The 24,005-nt window shown below is 53.1% G+C and overlaps 6 protein-coding genes across 6 annotated transcripts; 3 read left to right on the top strand and 3 right to left on the bottom strand.

The window, feature by feature from the left end:
• Positions 1-3,651: 3,651 nt before the first annotated feature.
• On the top strand, positions 3,652-6,083 carry VTN00DRAFT_3014 (uncharacterized protein; the record flags this gene model as incomplete). Its single annotated transcript, XM_069429285.1, has 5 exons — positions 3,652-3,733; positions 3,790-3,943; positions 4,008-4,296; positions 4,345-4,776; positions 4,824-6,083. The coding sequence occupies 5 exons, from the start codon at positions 3,652-3,654 to the stop codon at positions 6,081-6,083; spliced, it is 2,217 nt and encodes a 738-aa protein (XP_069283426.1).
• A 1,339-nt stretch (positions 6,084-7,422) lies between these two features.
• Positions 7,423-8,095, bottom strand: VTN00DRAFT_3013 (uncharacterized protein; the record flags this gene model as incomplete). The annotated part of the gene is made up of 2 exons (XM_069429284.1): positions 7,423-7,946; positions 8,056-8,095. 2 exons carry the CDS (start codon positions 8,093-8,095, stop codon positions 7,423-7,425), a joined length of 564 nt encoding a protein of 187 aa, XP_069283425.1.
• A 345-nt stretch (positions 8,096-8,440) lies between these two features.
• On the bottom strand, positions 8,441-12,443 carry VTN00DRAFT_3012 (uncharacterized protein; the record flags this gene model as incomplete). Its single annotated transcript, XM_069429283.1, has 4 exons — positions 8,441-8,483; positions 8,544-11,667; positions 11,722-12,130; positions 12,195-12,443. The coding sequence occupies 4 exons, from the start codon at positions 12,441-12,443 to the stop codon at positions 8,441-8,443; spliced, it is 3,825 nt and encodes a 1,274-aa protein (XP_069283424.1).
• A 742-nt stretch (positions 12,444-13,185) lies between these two features.
• On the top strand, positions 13,186-13,525 carry VTN00DRAFT_3011 (uncharacterized protein; the record flags this gene model as incomplete). The annotated part of the gene is made up of 2 exons (XM_069429282.1): positions 13,186-13,395; positions 13,481-13,525. 2 exons carry the CDS (start codon positions 13,186-13,188, stop codon positions 13,523-13,525), a joined length of 255 nt encoding a protein of 84 aa, XP_069283423.1.
• A 115-nt stretch (positions 13,526-13,640) lies between these two features.
• VTN00DRAFT_3010 (uncharacterized protein) lies at positions 13,641-18,381 on the top strand (the record flags this gene model as incomplete). The annotated part of the gene is made up of 2 exons (XM_069429281.1): positions 13,641-14,029; positions 14,076-18,381. 2 exons carry the CDS (start codon positions 13,641-13,643, stop codon positions 18,379-18,381), a joined length of 4,695 nt encoding a protein of 1,564 aa, XP_069283422.1.
• Positions 18,382-22,090: 3,709 nt separating this feature from the next.
• Positions 22,091-23,335, bottom strand: VTN00DRAFT_3009 (uncharacterized protein; the record flags this gene model as incomplete). The annotated part of the gene is made up of 4 exons (XM_069429279.1): positions 22,091-22,696; positions 22,749-23,032; positions 23,109-23,124; positions 23,318-23,335. 4 exons carry the CDS (start codon positions 23,333-23,335, stop codon positions 22,091-22,093), a joined length of 924 nt encoding a protein of 307 aa, XP_069283421.1.
• Between the last annotated feature and the right edge of the window lie 670 nt (positions 23,336-24,005).

The following is a 24,005-nucleotide window of genomic DNA, read 5'->3' as shown; positions in this document are numbered from 1 at the left end:
TCATCGTCATTTATTTGCCGATTCCGGATAGCTCCCCCGTATGGATAACTACCTAGCACCCGTGAAACAAAGCTTTTTTTTTGCCACACCAGGAAACATTTTCCAGGCCAATGGTTACATGCCTAGATAGACAGTATTTAATTTTCGGGAAGTAACTCCAGAGTGGGAACACCGATTCCTTTCATGGAAGGGAAGAGAAGCTGCTGTTGCTGCTGTTGCCGTTGCTGTTCTTACTAGAAGAAATCTAGTACCTAGTCTAACTTATTCTTCCTTTTATTTTGTATCTCTCTACACCAGACAGACAGAACAGAGAGACAAACAGCAAGTAATATCTAACCTCGATTCTATCTATCTATCTATCTACCCATCTAATTCTGTCAGTGATAGCTACACAATACACAATACACAGCGCAGCAGGCAGAGTGCACACAAAGAAAGTAAACAGTACTTGGCGAAGTGAGTGCTTCACTGCATCTTAGATCAAATATAAACTGCAAAGAGAAACAAAAATGGAGAGGCTGCGATGAGAGAGAAGAAGAAGAAGAAGTAGAAGACAATAAAAATAGAACTATACAATATACACTACATCTGCAGCGGAACTGTTAAGACTTAAAACTGTAAAGATAAAGAGGATATATATAGGCTGACCGCCGGAATGGGATAATCCCGATGGGAATGGCATGGGAATCCCATCCCATAAAGTCTTGGCGTTCCATGGGACGGGATGATACCCCCCTAGGGATCCCATCCCACGGTCAACCTAGATATATATATATAAAGAGAGAGAGAGAGTGTGTGTGTACTTATAGAAGAAGATACCTACCTATGTATCTATTTATATTGCTGCTATATTCTCTCTCTCTCTCCCTCTGTCAATGTCAGACTTAACAAGAAAAAGTTAGCGCAGAAAGAAAGCTTAGCTATCTAGATACCTTCTAGATACCTGTTCCAACCTCCTTCGGTGCCTTTCCGATTCTATAAATATACTTCTGCAATGATGGAGCAGAGATTCGTGATATCCTCTGTGACGGTGTTTCGAAAAATGACGCCGCCGTGGCAATGCCGGATGAGATGCACGGCAGCTTACCAATCAGCCCGGATACTAACCTTCGTTTTTTTTGCTGGGTAGGATATGTGCTCATAATGTTGTTATTGTATGTGATTTCTCTTATGACAGAAAATCAATTGTCATTCAGACACTGTCCACCTTCAGGTCAATACGGTTCGGGCTAATGGTTGTTGGTATTGGAGGGGGAGTGCCTAGCAAACATGCTGATATCCGACTGGGTGATTTTGTGGCCAGTAAACCAACAAGAGGCTTTGGAGGCGTGGGTGCAGTGGGATTACGGTCAAATAACTATGCAGGCCATTTTAATAAAACTGACATATTAAACAACCCGCCTTCAATACTCCTGACAGCAATGGCCAGGTTACAAGCGGAGCTTGAAAGGAGTCAGATCTCAGATATTATCTCTGCTACTGCTAAACTGCTAGAGAATCCCCCAAGAGTGCGGGTTCAGTTCACATATTGTTGCCAGGAGCAGGACAGGCTTTTTTTGATTCTGCATATGACCATCATAAGCCCAAAGATCTGTACAAGGGCACTTGTGATAATTGTGAAACAAGCAGACTACTAGTATTACGTCTCCTCGAGTTGGACATGATTCCGTTATCCGCTATGGTCTGCTTGCATCTGGGCCCGAGGTGAAGAAAGGACGCGAACAGGGATAGGTTTGCTCAGCAAGCTCTTGATGAGAATCTCTTCGTATCCTCTGTTTTGAACATAAGGCAGCTTACTTAAGTCATGATTTTCCATGTCTTACGATCCGAGGGATCTGGAACTATGCAGATTCACATAAAAACAAGCTATGGCGGGGATATGCAGCAGGCAACAGCGGGAGCATATGCTAAAGAGCTGCTCTCTGTGATTGATGCAAGGGAGGTTGCAGAAACGCCAATAGCTCTCTCAGTTATGAACGGTAAGCTGGCTTTACAAGTCATACAACAAGCCTTAGCGCCGTCTGGGAATGCTAACGTGATCAGGGATGGAATCAGATTGAAGCGAAGTTTGCCATGCTCTCGCATCACCACACGAAGCCTAAGATCACAATAGGTCAGCCGAACGAGTTGGCGAAGGAGACCAGAAAAGGGGGAACAAGAAAGACCAACACAGTGTCTTTGGGAGCATGATTGATTTTTAACCCATTTTTGGTTGAGACAGAAGAATATTTCTTTTCACTGTCAGGTTGGTGATGAAGATACAATTCGATATCCTAATGCTGAATCAATAAGTATTCCGAGAAGTGGAAAAGTAGTATGCTACACCTCGTATCGCAGCCGAAGGACATCAGCTTTCGACGAATCAGTTATAAAAGCAGTGATTCTCGCCTGTCGCTCATGGAATCAAGCTTGAAGCCGGCAAAGAGCCGTTCTGCGAGACCTTCTTTTCGCACATGACACCGTTGGTTGAAGAGAAAACTATCCCTTTAGTAGAGAATATATATATAGTAAGCGAATGAAATCCTTTATTTCGCGGTTGTGAGGTCCGGTGCTGGCTGTCTGTCTTTCCTTCTTCAAGACAACTCGTCATCTTCGGAGACCCATCTGGAAAACACAAAAGGATTGATTAGCAAAAGTGACAATCCTCTAAGGTAAAAAAAAAATACACTCGATAGTCCGCGAGGATCCTTTGAGCATCATGATGTGTAAGTACCTGGTATAAATGAGGTTGGGTGAGCTGCTCACCTTACTCAGCCTCCATCTATAAATCATGTGCTATAATCTGCTACTAGGTAGATTTTTTGTTCCTCATCACTTTCATCGGTTTGTATGAGCCTATTTGATATAGAAGCTGGTATGCAATGTGTACAATTTAATAGAGTCTTATTGTTTCCGCTTCTGAAGCTCCTACCTTCTCTTCCTTGGTTGATTATTCCTTCAGACAGTCTTGATGGTAATGATGGATATTGAGCCAGAAGAGTCAGTATGCTTGTCTTGTCTTCTCCTGTAGGTAATTTTTAGACTGTGCTGTATGTTCCAGTATACACATCATCTGCTACCCCGTTAGTACTGATACCACTTCCTCTACACAGCCTAAAAAAGATTATCGTTAAACTCTTCAACTCTTCTACGTGGAAGCTGCACGGTGAGTCAAGGCTTTGCGGCTAGATGGGTTGAATATCTGCTTAAACGGCACTCTTCCCGGCGCTCTCCGTCCAGGAAGTTTCTCGCTTCTGATCAACCTGCCTTAGGATCCGCTGCTGCTCGGTTTCAGTTCCTTGCCTGTATGCGCGGGATCGCTGGCCATGTTTTAGATATGTCGGCTGTGACGAGCCCTAGCTTTCTCCAACCGAAACTCCCCCCGTAAAGGCCTCTATCGTACAGCTTCTGTGTTTGTTCGTCCATGGTTGCAAGAGGAACGGCCCGGCGATCGGGCCCCGCGAGATCTTCCAAAGTTAGATCCGCCTAACCCGACCCGGCTAGCGCAAAGGGCTAGCCCTAACGCAATCTCCGCGCCAGCTGGCGTGGTGACGTCGATCGTCGGCCAGGAGCTGGAGCTGGACCTCGACCATCTCCCCCTCTGCCTCTCCTTCGTCCTTCCCTCCTCTCTTCATGCTGTCTGCCCTCTAGCTGACAGCTTCCCTCCTCTCAATGGCCCCCTCCGCGTGTAAAAACGCCCTGCAGGGCAACTTCCAGGTCGACTATGTCGTCCGCTACACCTTCGCCGGTGCAGGTAAGCTCCGTTCTGCCGTGCCCTGCGGTTTATCTACGACGTCGCTGACCCTCCAGACCGCTCTGAAGCTACGGAGCAGCTCGACCGGCTCCTGCGTGCTCTGACGGAGGTGGGTTTGCAGACGGAAGTTCGCCGCGGAGATGAGTCGTCGCTCCTGGTCTTCGTCCGCGCGTCCGAGAAGAGACTGGGCAGGGCGGTGCACAGGTCCAGGTGAGCTTGACGACAGAGGCAATTTTGCAACAGGCAGAACCAATCGCTAATCTGCCTCATTTAGAGTCCGCGACTGGCTCTATGGCGTCCGTAATACCGAACCCGACGCGGCCAACTCGACCGAGCCCCAGACCGAAGCGGAGCGCCTGCGCGTCATCAGCAACATGATCACGCTCCCCAGGGAAGAAGGAGGCGCGGGGATCACGCCCAAGAACGGCGAGTGGAAGAACGTGGACTCGATCTTCCCATTGCACGACGAGACCACGAACCAGAACTGGATGAAGGACTGGAGCCAGAAGACGTTTCTGACAAGGGACGACCTCGACCTGATCAGGAACAAGTTTGGAGAGCAGGTACGGCGGTCGAAAGGTTGACACGGCGCCATATGCTGACGACGCCAGGTCGGGTTCTACTTTGCGTTCCTGCAGTCGTACTTTGGGTTCTTGATCTTCCCCGCTGTGTTTGGCTTCTCCTGCTGGTTGCTGCTCGGGTCCTTCTCCGTCATCTACACGCTCATCAACTGCCTCTGGTGCGTCATATTTGTCGAGTACTGGAAGCGCCTGGAGGTCGACTACGCCCTGCGGTGGCAGACCAGAGGTGTTTCGTCTCTTCCGTCGAAACGGCGCGAGTTCAAGCCCGAGAAGGACGTCACGGATGCGACGACGGGCGAGGTCAGGAAGACATTTCCGACAGGGAAGCGGCTTGTGCGACAACTTTTGCAGGTTCCGTTCGCGCTTGTTGCAGCTAGCGCCCTCGGTGTCATCATCGCTACCTGCTTTGCCATCGAGATCTTCATCTCAGAGGTCTACAACGGGCCGCTCAAGTCGTACTTGGTAGGTCTATGTCGGGAGACAGACTCAAGCGTGAGCTGACAAGTCAGGTCTTCATCCCGACCATTCTGCTTTCGGCGCTGGTGCCCACAATCAGCGCTGTGCTGCTGTCCGTTGCCACGAAGCTCAACGACTTTGAAAACTACGAGTCTCAGGAGAGCTACGATAAGGCCTTGACACAGAAGATCTTCGTCCTCAACTTCATCACCTCGTATCTTCCGGTCTTCTTGACAGCCTTCGTCTACGTGCCGTTTGGCAGTATCATCGTGCCGTACCTGGACGTGTTCCAGGTGACGGTGCGCCCCTTCGTGTCCAAGGACAAGGTCACGGTGTCCCGCGCAGACTTCCGCATCGACCCGGCCCGTCTGCGCAAGCAGGTCATCTACTTTACGGTCACCGCCCAGGTGGTCAACCTCGCTCTCGAAACGATCGTGCCGTTGGTGAAACGCAAACTCTTCCGGAAGTACAAAGAATTTAACAAGGAACTGGCTGCGAAGAACGGAAACAATGGAAACAACGCCGTTAAAGTTCAGGACTCCGGAGTCGGCTTCGACGATCCGTCCGAAGAGACAGAATTCCTCAAGCGGGTCCGCAATGAGGCCGAACTGGACGAGTACGACGTCACTGCAGATCTGCGGGAGATGTGCATCCAGTTCGGCTATCTGTCCCTCTTCTCTCCAGTCTGGCCTCTCGTACCGGTCTCGTTCCTGATCAACAACTGGATCGAATTGCGGTCTGATTTCTTCAAGATCTGCAAGGAGTGCAAGCGGCCGACTCCCCAACGAACCGACACCATCGGGCCGTGGATCGACGCGTTGGGCTTCCTCGCCTGGGTCGGAAGCATCACTAGCGGCGCACTGCTGTACATGTTCAGCAATAATGGACTGGGACCGGACGGCACGCCGGGTCAGATCAAGGGCTGGGTGTTGATGCTGACCATCTTCTTCTCGGAGCACCTCTGGCTGATCGTGCGGTCAGTCGTGCGGTCCACGATGTCCAAGATCGAGCTGCCCAGCACGCGCCAGGAGAAAGCCGAGCGGTACATGATGCGGAAGAGGTACCTCGCGTCGTCGCTCGAAGCGGAAATCGAGGCCGTAGGCGAAGATGTCGACGAACCTGAGCTCCAGGCTAGCGTAGAGGATATCACCCGCACCTCGCTCGAGGAGGACGCGAGAACCTCATCGTTGCGCGAGACTACCCCTGCAGACCGCTTCTGGGCGCGCCAGAGGGGATGGAGGGAGTCGGCCAAGGTCGGCGCAGGCATCATCCAGTCGCAGGCAACCAGCCCGGAGGTCAAGAAGGAGCAGTAGACGATTCCGCTTGGCTATGGCATTTCGTCTGTTCAGATGCTGACGGTCTCACGTCATACGCTGTTCGCTCGCGAGGCTCTGGACATGAATGAGGCATTCTGGCTGCCAGGCCCGGCACACCTAAAAGGAGAACAGCACAGATATCCATCGACTTTCTGATTGACTGATGTGGAAGTGATTATAATTTTAGAGTAGAAACGTGAACCTTATATAGATAGATAGATAATGATATATATATATATATAAACATCTAAGCATATGTTATTTCACTTTAACCTCAACTAGATTGATCCCATACCTAGTCCATTTAACTGCCACTGACATGGTTTTGACACCTGCATGACTGAAGCCAGTTAAGTTACATAACCCAGGTTGAGGGCCTTGAAGTCAAGTGACAAGGCCAGAGCTTAGGTAGGGTTCAACGGTCGGCAGTGTCTTCACTAATAGTGAACCAGGACTTTGGGTAGATATAATACTGAATCTGTAGTAGCTAGCCTCTTCAGGTTTGCATTTCTTTCTTGCTTTGTTTTATTTTCTTTTCTACTAGACTTCATAACCCAACCCAACCTGCAAAAATTACAAGTCTACAAACTAGATTAGATTCGTGAATATGGCAGATACAGCTTAGCTTAGCTGAAATGCTCTGAAAGGGCTTTTAATTCTTCTCTCTTCTTCTGTATAGAATTGGAATGCTCGCTACATATAACTTTCCTTTCTTTTTCTCTCTACGTCTAGGCCTAGATCTAGAAACTATTATATATTGGATTCTTCACGTACGAAATACCTGAATATTTTCTTAATGGATTTATTTCAGAAGAGTTCACTTATAAGAGGTGAAAATCTGTCTGCATCCTGCTGCTATCGTCGATTTAGGTCAGTTGAATGGTTCAAGAAAGAAGAGTTCTGAAACTATATATTTAAGATGCATATTTGTATCTATTTGTCTATGAACCCTGTATGGAGAGGCTCCCATTGTGGAATAGTGTTCTTCTTCATCATCTCCTTCCAATCGCCACTTCTCATATGTACTGTACTGTACCTTTAATATACACTTGCTTGGCTTCTGAAGTCAAAAGTTTCTAGTTTATTTTATCAAGGAAATGCCATGCTATCAATAGCTGATAGGAATCATAGCGTGCGGTAAATCTAGTGTATTGAAAAGCAGGATAAATATATATATATATATATATATCTGTGATCAATGCAGATAGGTATAATGATAATAAAAATCCCAAGCAGCCTCCCATCTTCAATTAAGTCAGTACCTAGGTAGGTAGGGCACGCAACGCATACAATACAGTCCCCCCCCCCTTCCTTCCCCTTTTTCTTTCTTCATTTATCATGAAGCCTTCTCCCCCTCTTGCACCGGCCTCCCCCCCTCCGCCAATCTTTTAAGCTTATCCTCCCCCTCAACCATCATCTTCATCCACTCCTCCATCCTCCTCGCCCCGCACTTCCCCTCATAAAACCCAATACTCGGCTCATTCCACCTCAGCACGCTCCACTCAAGTCTCTTCCCCCCAATCCGCAGCACCTCTCCTGCTAACCACCTCAACAAGGCAAACCCGTACCCTTTCCCCCGCGCCGACGGCTGTACGTACAGATCCTCGAGGTACACGCCCGGAGCGGAGCGCCAGGTCGAGTAGTTGTAGAAGAAGAGGGCCATTCCAACTGCTCGCGGGTTGGGGTCTGCGGGGGTAGGGGGTGGGTGGACGAGGATCGTGTAGGTTGAGCCCTTTTTGGGCGGGTTGGTTGATGGGAAGGAGAGCGTGGCAAGGAGGGAGGATTCGGTGGCTTCGACTTCGTGGAGGGCGTTTTCGTAGGATGCGAGTTCGCGGATGAATTGGAGGATGAGGGGGACGTCTGTTTGCAGTAGTAATGATAAATCGATCGTTAGTGAGGGTTCTTGTGTATAGTTCGTCAAGGTTGCGCTGTGCGGGGATGACTTAGGTAGGTAGTTAGGTAGACTTGCCCTCCTCTGTTGCGAGTCTGATCGTTGGCTCAGCGGACATGGTTGCTGGTATCTTGTCTGTCAGGTTTGAACAGGGTACGATAGCTAAAGAATCTGTGTATGTGAAGGAGGATGGGAATTGAATTGAAGAAGGGTGAAAAACGCGGGATCTGGAAACTTCCTACCCCACAATTAAATAAATAAGATATCAGCTAAGCTACGGCACGCCCTTCGACGACAAGTATAAAAGTTCCCGTCTGGACCGACCCACGCGGGACACAACGCTAACCTCGGCACCGACCAATCCCTGCCCTAGATACTAAACTACTATATACAAAATACCAAATAATATAATACATCAGACGAAGTAGCCACAGGGTAGTGCAGGTCTCGGGCTATCGACAGATTATCTCGACATGATGGCCGACATCCACTTTTGTTCATCCGTTCTATAGTCCGTTAGCATCTAGGATGAAATTGTACATGAAGATAGAGTGGTGGAAGCCTACCTGTCGAAGTGCAGCAGCATCCCGAGCACCGGGATCAGCTGCTTCTGGTAGTTCTTGTCCTTCTGCTCCAGGAACTGCAGCAGCACGTTCTTTAGGTAGATGTAGTCGATCGACGGTCCACCCGTCCCCGTAGGCGTCACGCTCCGCGAGATCGACGCCTGTCGCTCCTTCGGTGGAGGAGAACCGATGCCCCGTCTCGAGCCCGAGTCGATAGACGACCGCGAGGACTGGTTGTCCTTCTTGGTGCCCTCCGTCAGGCTCTTGTTGGCCTTGCGCAGCTTCTCCGCGCGACTCGTGATCTCCTCGACCGACCGGCGCAGCTCCGCCCTCTCCTTCTCGAGCTCCCGAACCTGCTTCTCGCTCTCGTCCAAGGCGTCGCGCAGCTGCGCCATCGCCTGCCGCACGTCCTTGAGCTCCTGCACGGACCGCTCCGCCTGCGCTTCCAGCTCGTCCCGTTTCCATTTCCATTCCTTCTGGCTGTGCTCCAGCTCCTCCTTGTCCTCCTCTGCCCTGCGGAGAGCCCTCTCCGCCTCCCTGACCTTGACCTTCAGCTCCTCCATCTCTCGCGCGCGGCGACGACCAAGCGTGCTGGCCTCATCCTCAGCGCGGTCCCGCTCCTCAATGGCGGCCTCCATGCGCTCCTTGAAGTCGCGGACCTTGGCCTCCGCCCGGCTCTCGATGTCGTTGAGCAACCGCCGCATCGTCTCGGCCTCGCGGCTCCGCTCGCTCAGCAGACGGTGAGCGTCACCCAGCTCCTCTTCCAGGCTCTCGCAGCGTTCGCGGGCCTCCTTCATCTGCATCGCCATCTCCGCGGTCTGGTCGCGCATGCTGCTCATCAAGCTCTGCGCGCTGACGTGCTGGGCCGTCTTCAGCTGGATCTCTTCGCGCAGACCCTCGATGTCCCGGTTCAGCTGGGCGATCTGCTCATCGAGGTGTCGTATGCGAGCCCGGGAGGACTTCAGCTCCTCCTGGGATTTAGACAGGTCTCGGGCGGTTCTCTCGTTCATCTCGAGAGCTTCCTGTTTCTTGCTCTCCGAGTAGCGGAGGTCAGACTGTGCGACCGACAAGGCGTCTTCCGCCTTGAGACGGCTGTCCGTCTCCTGTCTGATCTTCTGGTTGAGCGTCTTCACCTCCGCCTCTCGGTCGGCGATCGTGGAGCGGAACCGCTTCAGCTCCGCACGTAGATCTTCATGCTTGCCCTCCAGCCTCTTGAGCTCAGCCGTCTTGCTCTTGAGGTCCTCCTTCGTGGACTTCAGCTCCGCAGACTCGTTGCGCAGATTTCTCAGTTCCGGCTGTAGTTTTTGCAAGGTCTCCCTCAGGTCCGTGAGATCTTTGAATCTGGAGGCGGCCAGTTGTTGGGCGGCAGAGAGATCCGTCTCCAGCGTCGTAGCCTTTGTTTTGAGGTCCTCAAATTCAGCTTTCAGATCTTTGTGTGCCTTCTCGGAATCCGCAGCACTGGAAGCGCTGTTGGCCTGAACTTCTGCCAGCTCCTTTTCCAACTTGGCGATGTTCTCCTCGAGAGCCTTCTTCTCCGCCTGCAGCTCCTTGATCTTGTCCTTTGCCTCGACATGCTCTTGGCCGATATGGAGAAGTTCGTCGCGCAGCGACTCCACCTCCTCTTTCAAGTCCTCTTCGCCCTTGAGCTTGGAGTGCAGGCGCTCAATCGCCGCGTCCTTCTCCGTCAGCTGCGACGTGAGCGATTCGATCTTCTGCTCGAGCTCCTTCAGAACAGAGTCCTCTTTCTTGTCCTCGCTCGTTGACGACTGGCTCTCCTGGGTCGTCGCGGGAGCCGCCGGTTTCGGCTCATCACCGCCCTTGCCACCTTTCTTCTTCTTGTTCTTCTTCTTCTTTCCACCAGTAGCCGCCCCGGGTCCAGTGGCTGGAGCCTCCTGCACAGGCTGCTCGGGCTCCGCCTTGCTTGGTTCGGCGCTTGCCTGTGCAGGTGCCAGGCTTTCCCGAATCTCGCCAAAGTCTGCCTTCTCGCCACTGGCAACGCGCTCTCTGGCAGCCTGCCATTTGTCATTGTCCTTCAGACCGTCGTCGACGAAGCTCACAATATTCCGAAGGCTGTCCAGGTCGGTGCTCTTCTGGGTGATCTCCGTCTTCAGAGACGAAACGGCGGTTTCTGCGTCCTTGAGTTGAGATTTGAGGCTGTCTACCAGGCCCTGCATCACATCCAGCCGCTTTTGACTCGCTTCCTTCTCTTTCTCTATTTCTGCGAGTTTCGCGGTGAGCTCCTGGCTCTGGCCATCCTTGTCCGACGCTGCTTGTTCTTTGACCCGTTCAAGTTCATCCGTCTTCTCCTTCAACTGGGCCTTCAGGTCCTCCACCGCAGCTTTCGACTTCTCCAGAGATGCCTCCGCCGTGGCAATCTTCGCATTGAGCTCGTCAATCTTTTGCTCGTTGGCTCCCTTCAGGCTCTCGATCTCGGCATCGTGTTTGTCCTTGGCCTCACGCAACCCTTCCAGCTCACGAGTCGCAGACTCCAGGCTCCGGGCCATGCTCTCGGTCGACTCGCGCGCAACGGACAGGTCCCCTCTCAGCGTTTTCAGCTGGGACCTAAGGCCTTCGACCTCCTCTTGTTTCTCCTCGAGCTCCGATTCCAGCCGGGGGATCTCGTTGTCGAACGAGAAGAACTCCTCGCTTTGCTCCTGGGGCGGAGAAAGTTTGAAAGACTTCGCCTTGGGAGAGAAGAGAGACATGCCGGGAATGGAACTGGCACTCATGGTGACCGACCCTGTGGGCGACTTCTGCGAATCTTCGACCGAGGTGACTTCGGTATTTGTGCTGATCCTCAAGTCTTTCGGCTTCCCGTTTGTCGCACCAGATCCATTCTGCTTGGTCTCATCGGCGCGTTCCTTCTTCAGGACGGCGATTTCATCACGGGCCGTCTTGGCTGCTTTTTCCGCCTCCTCAAACTTCTTCTTGTAGTCGTCCCTCTCACCTGTGACCCGCTTGAGCTCATCCAGGACCATGTCACCCTTCAACGATATCTGGTTCAGGTACTCTGTCAGGGCCTTGGGGTCACCGATCGACGTCAGGGGCGTGTTCTCGCGCAGGGCAGCTTCGAACGGTTCGATGGAGAGCACGCGGGCATGTGCGACGCGGTATGCTTTTAGAAGTTCTACGTAAGGCCGGTCAGCAAGTTGCGCAGAAATATGCGTCTCATCCTACATACCGTGATATTTCGGCTCCAGCTTATCCAGCCGTCGTAGCTTCACCCTGACCTCTGTCGGGAGTTCAGACGATGGTGGAGCTGACCCGCCGCCCGGCGTAGTCTCCTTGCCCGCTTGTTCTCCGGACGCCTTCCCCTCTTCCCCATTTCCTTCTCCGGAGCCCTCTGGGCCTGTCGCGGGGTCTGAACGGGGGGTGCCCGATCTGGTGGACGCATCGTCATCTCCAATGGCGAACTCGGGCTCGAACTCGGTGGGGTCCGGGCTCCTGGGCGGGACTCCAGGGTCTCGTCGCGGGCGGGGAGGCCCACGAGCCTGGCGACGTGCAGAGTTGGATCGCGAGATGGACTCCTGGGCCGCGCGCTGACGAGCCTGCTCCTCTGCGATGCGGGAGTCTATTGCGCCGCGGATACGCTGGGGGGGGGAAGGGGGGGTCAGCGGGGTTGTCTCGATCAAAAGAGAAGCAGGATCAGCATACCTGGAACATGACCGCGACTGCAACAGTAAATACAAAAGCACAAAAGACAACAAGCAGCAGCAGCAAGCGTAAGGAGCGGAGGAGCAGCGCGAGCGGGCTCTGGAGAGGCAGACGGAGATGGAGTGGACAGCACAGCAGCCGCGGCGACAGCGCCATGTGGGAGCTCGGGCCACATCCGTTCCCCAGGGGCTTCATCTCGTCTTCACCATGGAGAAAGGAGATCCATCGATTGATCTTGATGCTCTCCATTTGATCGGTCTGTCAAGACTAACGTACTTACTGACTCATCAGGCCCACCAAGGTCTGGTCTGATGCTATTTCGGGGATATGACGCTTCCCGCTCCGACTCGTTGATCGTGATTTCCTGGTATATAACTTCCGAGATATCCTGGGCTGGGCAACCGCTGAACAAACTGCTCTATAGATGAAGAGAGCTTTATCTCCGTATAAGAACCTGAGCTACTCGTACACTCCATTTACGAGGACTTTGCCTGCTCTGGGCTCGACAGACATTACTATGTTTAGACATCTGTGGCTGTGATGTGGTGCTGTCAGTCCAAACTGAAATATACGGTCTATAAGGGAGAACAGCAGAGAATATTCTTGGAAGATTGCGGAGCCAGTCGTGGTTTGACAGATGTGGTTGTTTTCTGCAGCTAATGTCTCCAGCCACATAGGGGCTCTGGGCGGCTAGGATGTACAGTACTGTAGTATCTAGTCTCCAGCGTTAAGTAAATAGCACCAGAACATCAATCAGCAATTACAAAATACTTTCTCTACATAATGAAATAAAATAAAAATTCTTATCAATATCTCCACGATAGTTTCTTGCTTCCACGTCGGCACTATTCGATAACTAGCGGAGTCACGATATATATAGTGAGGGTCAACTAGCCGTAAAGCCCTATGTAAGCAGGCCTAGTACAGACCAATTTAGTTTGTAGCAATCAGGCACTTAGGATTGATAACTATTAGTGGGATAGGTGATGGCATGGGTCTGAGCGGTCGATGCAGGTCGTACAGTAGCGTCCGTCACCTTGGTGTGGTTGTTCTCTCCGGCTTGCTGCTCGGAACGACGGACAACACCGCATCCACCTCTTCCATCCATCAAACGATCTGCTCGGACGGCTCTGGCAGCCGCTTTCATCCATCGTTTCGACTTCTTCTGCTGGGGGAATATCAATACTGGCTAGGTCGACAGGTAAGTTCCGACTACCACGGCACCTGCGGCTCCAGCGCTACGTCTGCCGTCGACTCGCAGACACCAATAACGCAGCTCCAAACAGATCGCCATCTGCCAGCACGTTGCTTCGCCCCCCTCACCATGCTGACGCTGCCATAATCTCCCTTTCCGGTCACTTCACTGGGCGGTCCAAGTCTGCGCCCTCCGCTTTTGCCCGCCGCTGCGGCCGTTCCTGCGCCTGAGCCCGAACGTTACCTGCCACCATGGCCGCCGATGGAGACGTCGACTCTGTCTCTGTCGGCGCGATCGCCGGCGACTCCCCCGGTTCTTCGTCTGCCTTGGGCAACGTCTCTCCCTCCTCGCTGCTTGCCGAGACGCTCTCCTCCGTCACGGTAACCGTCCAGCCGACTTTGACGCAGTGTCCCACCATCCTGCCCTCGGGGGCTGCCCTCTCTGGCCTTTCCACCCCTCCTTTCTCCCCTCCGGCGTCCTCCAGCATGGCGGGGGTCATCGGGCGTCTGTTCCTCTTCTTCTTCCATGTCGTCCCCGGCATCCTCTACTGGGTGATCACCTTCACCACCATCACCCTGCCCACCTGGCTGTTCACCCTCTTCTCCATGAGCCTGACCTTCACCATGAACTTTACAACCTTGTAGGTGGCCCAATTGCTCTGGCCAAAGAAATACTAACCCAATTAGACTGTTAATCCTCCTGGTGTTGATCTCGACGGTCAGCTGGTTCATCCGGTACCGCTTCTTGAACATGTACAGCCGTCTTCCCCCGGAGCCCCAGCGCAAGGAACCCCAGATCGATCTGTTTCCGGATACCCAGGATGGAGACTCGAAGCCAGGGTTGGCCAATTATCTGGACGAATTCCTCAGCGCGATCAAGGTCTTTGGTTACCTAGAACGACCCGTCTTCCACGAATTGACCCGGACAATGCAGACGAGGAAGCTCATTGCGGGGGAGACGCTGTTGCTGGAGGAAGAGAAAGGGTTCTGTCTGGTGGTGGACGGGCTGGTCCAGATATTCGTCAAGTCCGTGCGGGAGGGAAAAACTCGCTTTGGAGACGACGGCCTGAACGGCACGGCGGTGGAGTCGTCCGACGAGGAGGAACATCCTCATGCGCCTGGGAATCAGGGGTATCAGCTGCTGACGGAGGTCAAGAACGGAGCATCCATGTCGTCTCTGTTCTCGATCCTGTCGTTGTTTACGGAGGATATCAATCTGCGCTACACGGAGAGCATGGACTCGAGCATATCCAGCGTTGGTCCCGGCAGCGGACGTATGCCCGATTCGATCCCGACGAGTCCCAAGGCGTTCATGGAGAGCCCTCAATCCACCTTCAGAGAGACCTTCAGAGAGCGTACGGATTCCACGGCCCACACGAACGGCAATGGGGATCTTCTACCAAGCGTTCCTCCGTTGGTCCTGGAAGATAACCATGGTCTCCCGGGCCACAATCACCATGGCGAACATAGCCACCATGGCGGGCGGAGATCGTCCCAGAGGAAGAGGAAATCAGTACATCCGGATATTGTCGCACGGGCCATGGTAGACACGACTATCGCGATTATCCCGGCGAGCGCCTTCCGTCGTCTGACGAGAGTCTACCCTAGAGCTACAGCACATATCGTCCAAGTTATTCTTACACGTCTACAGAGAGTTACTTTTGCAACCGCGCATTCCTACTTGGGGCTGGCTACCGAAGTGCTCAGCGTGGAGAAGCAGATGAATAAATTTACCGCGTTTGACTTGCCCAATGATCTGCGCGGGAGTGCTCTCGACCGGCTGAAGGATAAATTCACGAAAGAGAGGGACCGTCTTGGTCCGGAGGAGGGCACGAAGGGGATAGCTCTGCACAACCCCTCTGCTGGGAGAAGACGTCGGTCGAGTAGCTCGTTGAGGAAAGAGGCCGCCCTTCATGCGAGAATGGCAGCGCAAAAACGTCCTGCTTCTGTGGCCAATGGATACGGGCTTGGGATTCACGAACGGGAGCCGAGTAACGGAGTCAGCCCTGGGGATCTTCTGTCCACTATACAGCTTTCCAGATACGGTCCAAGATACGATCAGCTCAACCCGAGGATGATTCCACTTCGCATAACGTCCCCTTACAGAGAGGATACGCAGACACCGCTCGCCCAGCGTGAGAGTTCACCGTTCCGATCGCCTTCGCTGCATACCCACAATTCTCCCTTTCACAGGAAGGAGTCTGTGGACGAGGACTCCTTGTTCAGGGAGGCGATCCTCGACTGCATGATGAAGGGCGTTGGCCTGACCAGCAGCACTCGACAGGCGCTGCGGAAGAGCCACAATTCAGGAGAGGCATCTCCGAAACTGGTGTCTTACGACTCGCGACGGCAGAAGGCTGTTTTCAACAACGCCTTTGGATTTATCGACCCGTATGAGGGACTCGGGGACGGAGAGACGGAGTCAATGATGTCGATGTCCGTTACGAGTGCGGGAGGCACCTCTCCTATTCAGAGCCTGAAAGAGGAACTACGAAACGATATCGAGATTGTCTACTTTCCTAAGGGCACGGTCTTGGTCGAGCAAGGGGAGCGTAACCCTGGTCTCTACTATGTGATCGATGGCTTCTTGGACGTTGGTATCCCTGTGAATGAGAAGGGAGATGACCTTGTCGGAGCGTCGAGATCAACCCAACCGCAGCCACACGAGGAGCTGTTCTCACCTATGAGACGGACGGCGACAAGTTCATCCCGCACTTCGCTTGGCCCTGGATCCATCGACCCGAAGCGAAAGAAGCAGTCACGGAGATCCCTGTACATGATCAAACCTGGTGGATTATCAGGCTACATAGGGGCCATTGCGTCGTACCGGTCGTTTACAGACGTTACCGCCAAGACCGATGTCTACGTCGGATTCCTTCCGAGAGCATCTCTGGAGAGAATTGCGGAGAGGTACCCTATCGTTCTGTTGACTCTGGCCAAGAGGCTGACGAGTGTGCTTCCCCGCCTGATTCTGCACATCGACTTTGCGCTCGAATGGGTGCAGGTCAACGCGGGCCAAGTCATTCACCACCAGGGCGATGAGAGTGATGCGATCTATATCGTGCTGAACGGCCGTCTTCGTTCGGTTCTGGAGAAGCCGGACGGCAAAATGAGAGTCCTCGGTGAGTACGGTCAGGGTGAGAGTGTCGGAGAGCTGGAAGTCATGACCGAGTCGACTCGACCGGCCACGCTGCATGCCATTCGAGACACGGAGTTGGCCAAGTTCCCTAGAACACTCTTCAACAGCCTCGCACAGGAACATCCTGGTATCACAATCCAGGTCTCGAAGCTTATCGCACAGCGCATGCGTGACTTGGTTGACGATCCCCTTGCCGAGAAAGGCGCCGAGCCTGCCAACGCCGGTGGTGTGAAAACGGCTACATCTACTGTCAATCTCCGTACTGTTGCCATCCTTCCTGTTACTGCAGGTGTGCCCGTTGTTGAGTTCGGTAATCGGTTGCTGAACGCCCTTCATCAGATCGGCGTGACGAATGGTGTTACGTCGCTCAATCAGGCGGCCATTTTGAACCACCTGGGTCGACACGCGTTCAGCAAGATGGGTAAGCTGAAGCTGTCGCAATATCTAGCGGATCTGGAAGAGAAATACGGCATGGTGCTGTACATCGCAGACACGAACGTCAATGCACCGTGGACGCAGACCTGCATCACGCAGGCTGACTGCATTCTGCTCGTTGGTCTGGCAGAGGGATCACCGGCCATCGGCGAATACGAGCGCTTTCTGCTGGGCATGAAGACCACGGCAAGAAAAGAGCTTGTATTGCTTCACGTTGAGCGGTACTGTCCTCCTGGCGTGACGAGGCAGTGGCTCAAGAACCGGATGTGGATCAATGGCGGGCACCATCATATCCAGATGGCATTCCGACTGACCACGGAGCCTGCCCATCCTCAGGCTAAGCGGTTCGGTACCGTACTCAAGCAGAGAGTGCAGGTCCTGCAGGCAGAGATCCAGAAGTATACTTCGCGACGCGTCCGTCAGACTCCTCTCTACTCGGCCCAGACGCCCTACAAAGGCGACTTCCACCGTCTTGCTCGTCGTCTCTGCGGCAAGTCCGTTGGACTCGTCTTGGGTGGAGGCGGGGCGCGGGGTATCGCCCACGTCGGAGTGATCAAGGCCCTGGAAGAGGCTGGCATTCCTATCGATATCGTCGGCGGGACGTCGATCGGCTCGTTTATTGGCGCCCTGTACGCCCGGGATGCTGATGTCGTGCCTATGTATGGTCGTGCGAAGAAGTTCTCTGGTCGCATGGGAAGCATCTGGCGCTTTGCGTTGGATCTCACGTACCCGTCGGCCTCGTATACCACTGGCCACGAGTTCAACCGCGGCATCTTCAAAACGTTTGGCGACACGCAGATTGAAGACTTCTGGCTGGAGTTCTACTGCAACACGACGAACATCAGCAAGTCGCGGCCCGAGTACCACTCTTCTGGCTACGTTTGGCGCTACGTCCGTGCTTCTATGACGCTGGCGGGTCTGATCCCGCCTCTCTGCGATGAGGGCAGCATGCTGCTTGACGGTGGCTACATCGACAACCTTACCGTTGCACACATGAAGGGCCTTGGTGCGGATGTCATCTTTGCCGTTGACGTTGGGTCGATCGACGACAACACGCCCCAGGTCTACGGCGACTCCCTCTCGGGCTTCTGGGCGCTTCTCAACCGCTGGAACCCGTTCTCATCGTCCCCTAACCCACCCACCCTGTCCGAGATCCAGGCCCGTCTCGCGTACGTCTCGTCGATTGACAACCTTGAGCGCGCCAAGACCACACCCGGCTGTCTGTACATGCGTCCGCCGATAGACCGGTACGCCACACTGGACTTTGGCAAGTTCGACGAGATCTACCAGGTCGGCTACGCCTACGGCAAGCAGTTCCTGGAGCGGCTGAAGAACGAGGGCAGTCTGCCTGTGCCGGAGGAGACGGAGGAAAAGAAGAAGTTGCGGCGGACGATGGCGCCACGGAGAGCGAGTATATGAGCGAGAAGGCTCTTCTCCATGATCTTCTGGTTTGGGAAATAGCATTATTATGTGATTAACTGATCGAACGATGAATGCATAATGCATAATGGTGTTGCTTTGGGCAAGCGAGTAATTATGTGCATTGGTTTTCTTTTATTCTGCTTTTTGTATAACTTATGATGCTTGAATGTGTACATTCATTCCTGCTTTTTCCTGATGTTCATCATGTCTTATATAGTATATACCCTCCATGTATGTAGCTCGATGAACTTTGTTACCTAATGTAGTTAACATGTCTGATATGTAAGCCCTACTTCCCATTTACCAAAATGAGTGAGGTAAAGAAACCAAACAGCCAAGTGTGTATATCTCAGATGAGATGTTGAAAATATACTCATTGCTGCATCCTAGGTTGATGTTTGCGCACTACCATCCCTGCCCGAGGGAAGCCGAAGAATATTCACTGAGCGAGGCCGTTGTCGTGCAGCTCCTTGAACCAGGCCACGCTTTCCTGGACAGCGCATGGCTAGAGCTGTTTCCAAAAAAGTGTCGCAGCCCGCTCGTCTACGTGTCTGGAAGACACACCGTCTCTTGGGGCATACATATTGCGGAGGAACTGAATTTGGCTGTTGTTGCGTGGCTGGGTCTCCTGATCGCTCTGTCTAGTGTAGGTCTTGCCACTCTTTACGCGGCCGTGACGAAGGATGTGGGTAGAGCTTTCGCGGTGGGGTCTTGGTATGTGGCTGTAGGTGGCTGTCTATTGTGTATTTGCAGTTTCGGAAATAGGTATTGTTGGATATATATATGTGTATATCATGAGTTCTGGTACTTACCTCCACTTCGGATACGAATATACCGATCCATCCGTTCGACTAGCTGGCCAGGCGCCTTATCGAACAAGCAGGGCCGACGCTATCGCGTCCGCGCTGCACAGCAACAGACGGTCTTGTCCACGGCAGGGGAGAATGTACGAACTGCATCATTAGCTCATCATCTAAATAACAACCTGTTCCGACGAGAGCAGCGATCGAGGCTGGGACTGAAGCTAGCATCATCTCTAATGCAGCTGCACACAACCCAATGGCTGCTACATACTTGGGGCAAGAATGATGTCCTGTTCTTGCAGGCGGTGGATGGCACTGTCCAATTCAATAGTCCATTGATTCGACGAAGTTTCGGGTCTGGGACCAAACAACTATTTTCCACCAGAGCTGAAGAAGCCAGCATTCAACAGATCAATTTCATGTCTGTTCTCACTCGGAATAGTGCTGATTGAGCTGTGGTATGGGCGAGCGTTCGAGGATCTGAAGAACGACAACGAGAGGGCGATGGCATGTCAGGTATGTAGCCAATTTCCCGTCAGATCTTTTGGATGTATCGGCCTTACGAACTATATAGTTATAGGCAAAGGATTTGTCAGACCTTGTGGCGGCCGACCGTCTGATCAAAGGACATGGATGCCGGTGCAAACAATAACAACGCTCTCTTGAAGTGTATCTTTGGTCTTGACGCCGCTTACAGTTCGCTGAAGACGATCGGCTCCGGGATGAGGTTGAAGAAAAGATAATTTCCCCTCTAAAGAAGAATCTCAGATTTTATTGTGATAAGAGCAGTCTGTAACTGCCTCTCAGACCTTCTGTCTTGCTCTAACAGCCAAGAACAGTCTGCCCTCTTGATAAGGGTCTTTTTGGGCAGATGGTGACATATCGATGTTGATTTGCGTTGAACATACCAGTGGGGTTCAGTGGTTTGGTTAGGTCTCGGTGTATGGGATGAGTAGGTTGTAGGAGGCAGGAAGCAGGCTGACCTCGAGGAGGTTAATATAGGCGAGCAGGCCGGGCTGGCTAGGTCCGAGCTGGCTACCTCCAACGTTAGGTGATCCGGTTGCTTATGGATTACAGCGCGTGGATTCGATGATAAGCCCTTAATTCTTCGGTCTGAAATCCAAAAGGACGTACATAGCGCAACAAGATTCCATCTCTGAGGAATTACACATGAACACTCGAGGTTGTCCGTCCCCGCCCCGCGCCCTACAGTAACTGATGTACATACGTACATACAGGAGGAGCTGAGAGGCCTCTAGTATAGTAACACTTACGCTGCGTCCTGGTCCAGCTACCCGAGTCGTGGGGCTGCAATTACTAAAGCTCGGGTGTGTAAGGGGCAGGTCCAGTGACCTCACATGCCTGGTCTGAGGACCTACCTAGGTACCTCCTAGGTATGTGCCTGCTCTTCCATGCATCTATCCACCTATCCATCTAGAGTAGATAGAATAGAGCTAGTACCTAGATCTAGGACAGAGCAGAGCAAAGCAGACAGAAAAAGAAAAAAAAAAAAAAAAAAAACAAGGACAAACCAGGGAACGGACTCACCTACGTACCTAACTAGCCTAACCTAGCCTAACCTACCTATCCAATCTAATATACAACATCAAAGCCAAAAGCACAGTCAAACTCAAACTCCAGCACGACATCTCATCCCATTCCATCCCACCCCATCACTCAGTCCAGTCCAGTCCAGCGGGCTAGAACATCAAGAGACCTAGAACTTATCCCACATTTCTAGGCTGACCGCCGGGATGGGATAATCCCGATGGGAATAGGATGAGAATCCCATCCCATACAGTCTTGGCGTCCCATGGGATGGGACGATACCCCCCTAGGGATCCCGAATTCCCATCTCACGGTCAGCCTATACACATTTCATCCCACACATCTTATATTTCCATCAAACAACCTCCAAACTCCAACACCCAATTTTATTTTATAAACGATACCTAACTGAGAATAGAGCGTAGTAGAGCAACAATTTGTCAAGTTATAGGTACCTAACCTAATTGTATGTAGTAGATCCATGCCGAGACCCCTCTGTTGAGGTGAGTTGAGACTCGAGAGTTGAGGAGAGGTACGAAGGGAGGGTTATCGATGGCGTAGGCGTAGCACAGTGTGGCGATATGTGATCTAATCTACCTACCTACCTAGGTAGACAATGACTACCTGCCCAGATTTTAATGGGGAGCAAGCAGATGTTGAGAGAGGAGACAGTTTTGAGAGAGTACACAGTGGAGTAAGGAGGTGGAGAAAACCTTACGTACCTAGGGCATGATGGGTGCAAAATAGACAGGGTTAGTTCAACACACTCGATCTCAGGTAAGTTTTTATTCCCATCATATATCGTGCTTGTATCTCTCTTTCTTTTGATATTATGTCTCGTAAAATCATGCAATTGACAACAGACCTACTGAGTTGGTGGTCCTGATACCATGCCAGCTTTCCGAATTTTGAGGATTATTACTATCTATGAGTTGTCTCCTCCGGGCAAGAACATTTCCAGAGCGAGCACACCACTCGCATTGCACAGATCGCTAAGTGGATCGATCGCTAACTTGGACGACAAATCGAGAATGCTCGTGATATCTTATATTCTTCCTTCCTTCTTTCTCCGTCTGCTCCAACCGAGCTCGGGACCGGGCTCGAAAAACAGCAAAGTCAAAAGCAAAAACCGAAGTGTACGAACCAACACCATCCAACCGACCCAGGCTAAAACAAGCCGTAAAGTCATCGCGCCACACACCTAAAAAGACAGACAAAAGTGAAAAATTACAGGAATTAGCAGAGATGCGACTGCAGCATGTGACAAAGTCACGTGTACAGAATGCATGGGAATCCGGCCTCGCAAGGCCGGAGCATGCGTGGAAAGGAATCTAATCAAACAGAAGAATATCCCCCTAGGTAACGACAGGCATCCCGTTAGGGACGTCCGTCTTCGCACCTGACGACTCCGACTCTCCCTCATCGCTGCGCATGCGCTTCTGGGGGAAGTTGTTTCCCAAATACTGAGACTCCTCGTGCGGGTGCTTGCGCATTCCGAGACCAGCGACAGCAATGCGGTTAAGGGAGTTGAGATCCTCTCCCGGTGCGGACGACGGAGTAGTCGACGGCTGACCCTGCTGGGGAGCAGAGGGAGCGGGAGCACCAGGAGTGGGAACGGACGCAGAAGTCACCGGCGTCGATGCTGGAGCGGCACCGGGCGCGGGAACAGGGACAGCACCCGGTACAGAGCCAGGAGCAGCGCCAGGTGCGACACCAGGTGCAGTGCCAGCGGTAGGAGCGGTAGGGGGCTCAGGACGCGGCTGGCTCAAGTCGATGTTCCCGGGCAGCTCCGGAACCTCATTCTGCGAATCGATCAGGCGTGACTGCAGGCTGATGATGTACTCGCGCAGCTGGTAGTTCTCCGCCTGCAGGGCCTTGTAGTTCTCCGACAGCACCTCGTAATCCTTGACCTGCTCCTCGAGCTTGCGGATGTACCCTTCCTTGCGTTGTCGGAACGCTCTCTAACTCCGGTCAGTGGTCGACGGCGAACCGGGGAGTTGGACAACCACATACCTGGGCAGCGCGATTCTGGGCAGCACGTTTCGAGGTGGACAGCTCCCGCTTGCCGTAGGTCTTGCGGCCCTCCTGCGGCGGCGCCTCGGCCGTCGGTTGGGGAGCCTCCGTGGGCGTGCTCAGCATGGCTGCTCCGGCGATGGCAGGGTCGATGTTGTTCTGGTCGCGCGGGCCAGCAGGCTGGGGCTGCATGTGCGGAGGGTGCGACACGGGCTGCTGCGGACGCGCAGGCTGGGGGTGAGGAGACAGGTGCTGCTGGGCGGCCAGAAGCTGATCATGGAGCACTGCTCGAGTCAGTCGGGTTTCCTTGCGGCAGCAGATCTAGACCTGAGCACGGAAGTATATAAACGGGCCACTCACCCTGATCAGCGTGGTCCTGTCGCGCAGACCAGTTAGCCATCGGTGACGGAAAAGTCCAGGGGCCGTCAGGCGGCCAGAAAGGGAGCTATGTAAGCATGGAGGGGCGCGGTGGAGGATTTATAAAGCCGTCGGGGGAGAGGCGATCCACGAAGGGTGCTTGCTGGAGCTTTCCCCGACCATGACGAACGAACGAGAGATGGGCTGCTTACCTGAGCAGACGACTGCATGCTTGGATGCGGCGCTGGGGCTAGCGCGGGCTGCATCGAGGGACGAGGAACCGACAACGAGGAAGCAGAACGACAGGGCCAATTCCACCACGCAAGGGGAACCGCCGTGGGAGACGATGCTGGGGATCAAGAGGAGAGGGAGAGAGAGAGCTACACGGTGCAATATTTTTCGCCTGATCGGACGGGGACTGGGGGAGAGAGTCGCGAACGTCGCAGGATCTTAGTGTAGAAAGGATGATCTCGTAAGCAGGATGGAGAAAAGTCGGGGGGGGAAGAGGGCGTAGAAGTAGCAGCCGATGCGGGCGCGGGTGGCTGGGCGGCCGGCGGCGGCGGAGATATTATGCCATGCCGGCTGTCTACGCTTTATTCCCTATGTCTACTGCTTCGGTCTTCTTTTTTTATGCTCAGAGATCCTGGTCCGACTCTCATGACAGCCCTCGAGATGCTGTAAGCACGGCTATCCTGCCACGGTCTCGAGCCGTGCCGCGCGACGCCCCGGATGACTGAGCGATGATGAGTAATACCGCGTGCTATATACGGCTCGGCTAGCCGTGTCCGTGTGTCTTTTCCCACGCAGACCTGGCAGTCCCGAGTACCTTAGCCTCTGTACTCTGTACTCTATATTCTGTAGATATACACCAGAGATCGCTCTGCAATCACTCTGTCTACC

Source organism: Thermoascus crustaceus (genome assembly GCF_041956765.1).
Source record: "Thermoascus crustaceus strain CBS 181.67 unplaced genomic scaffold VTN00scaffold_11, whole genome shotgun sequence".
In the NCBI taxonomy this organism is placed as follows: Eukaryota; Fungi; Ascomycota; class Eurotiomycetes; order Eurotiales; family Thermoascaceae; genus Thermoascus; species Thermoascus crustaceus.
Note: the sequence above shows the minus strand (reverse complement) of the source record. Positions and strands in the feature narration are given on the sequence as shown.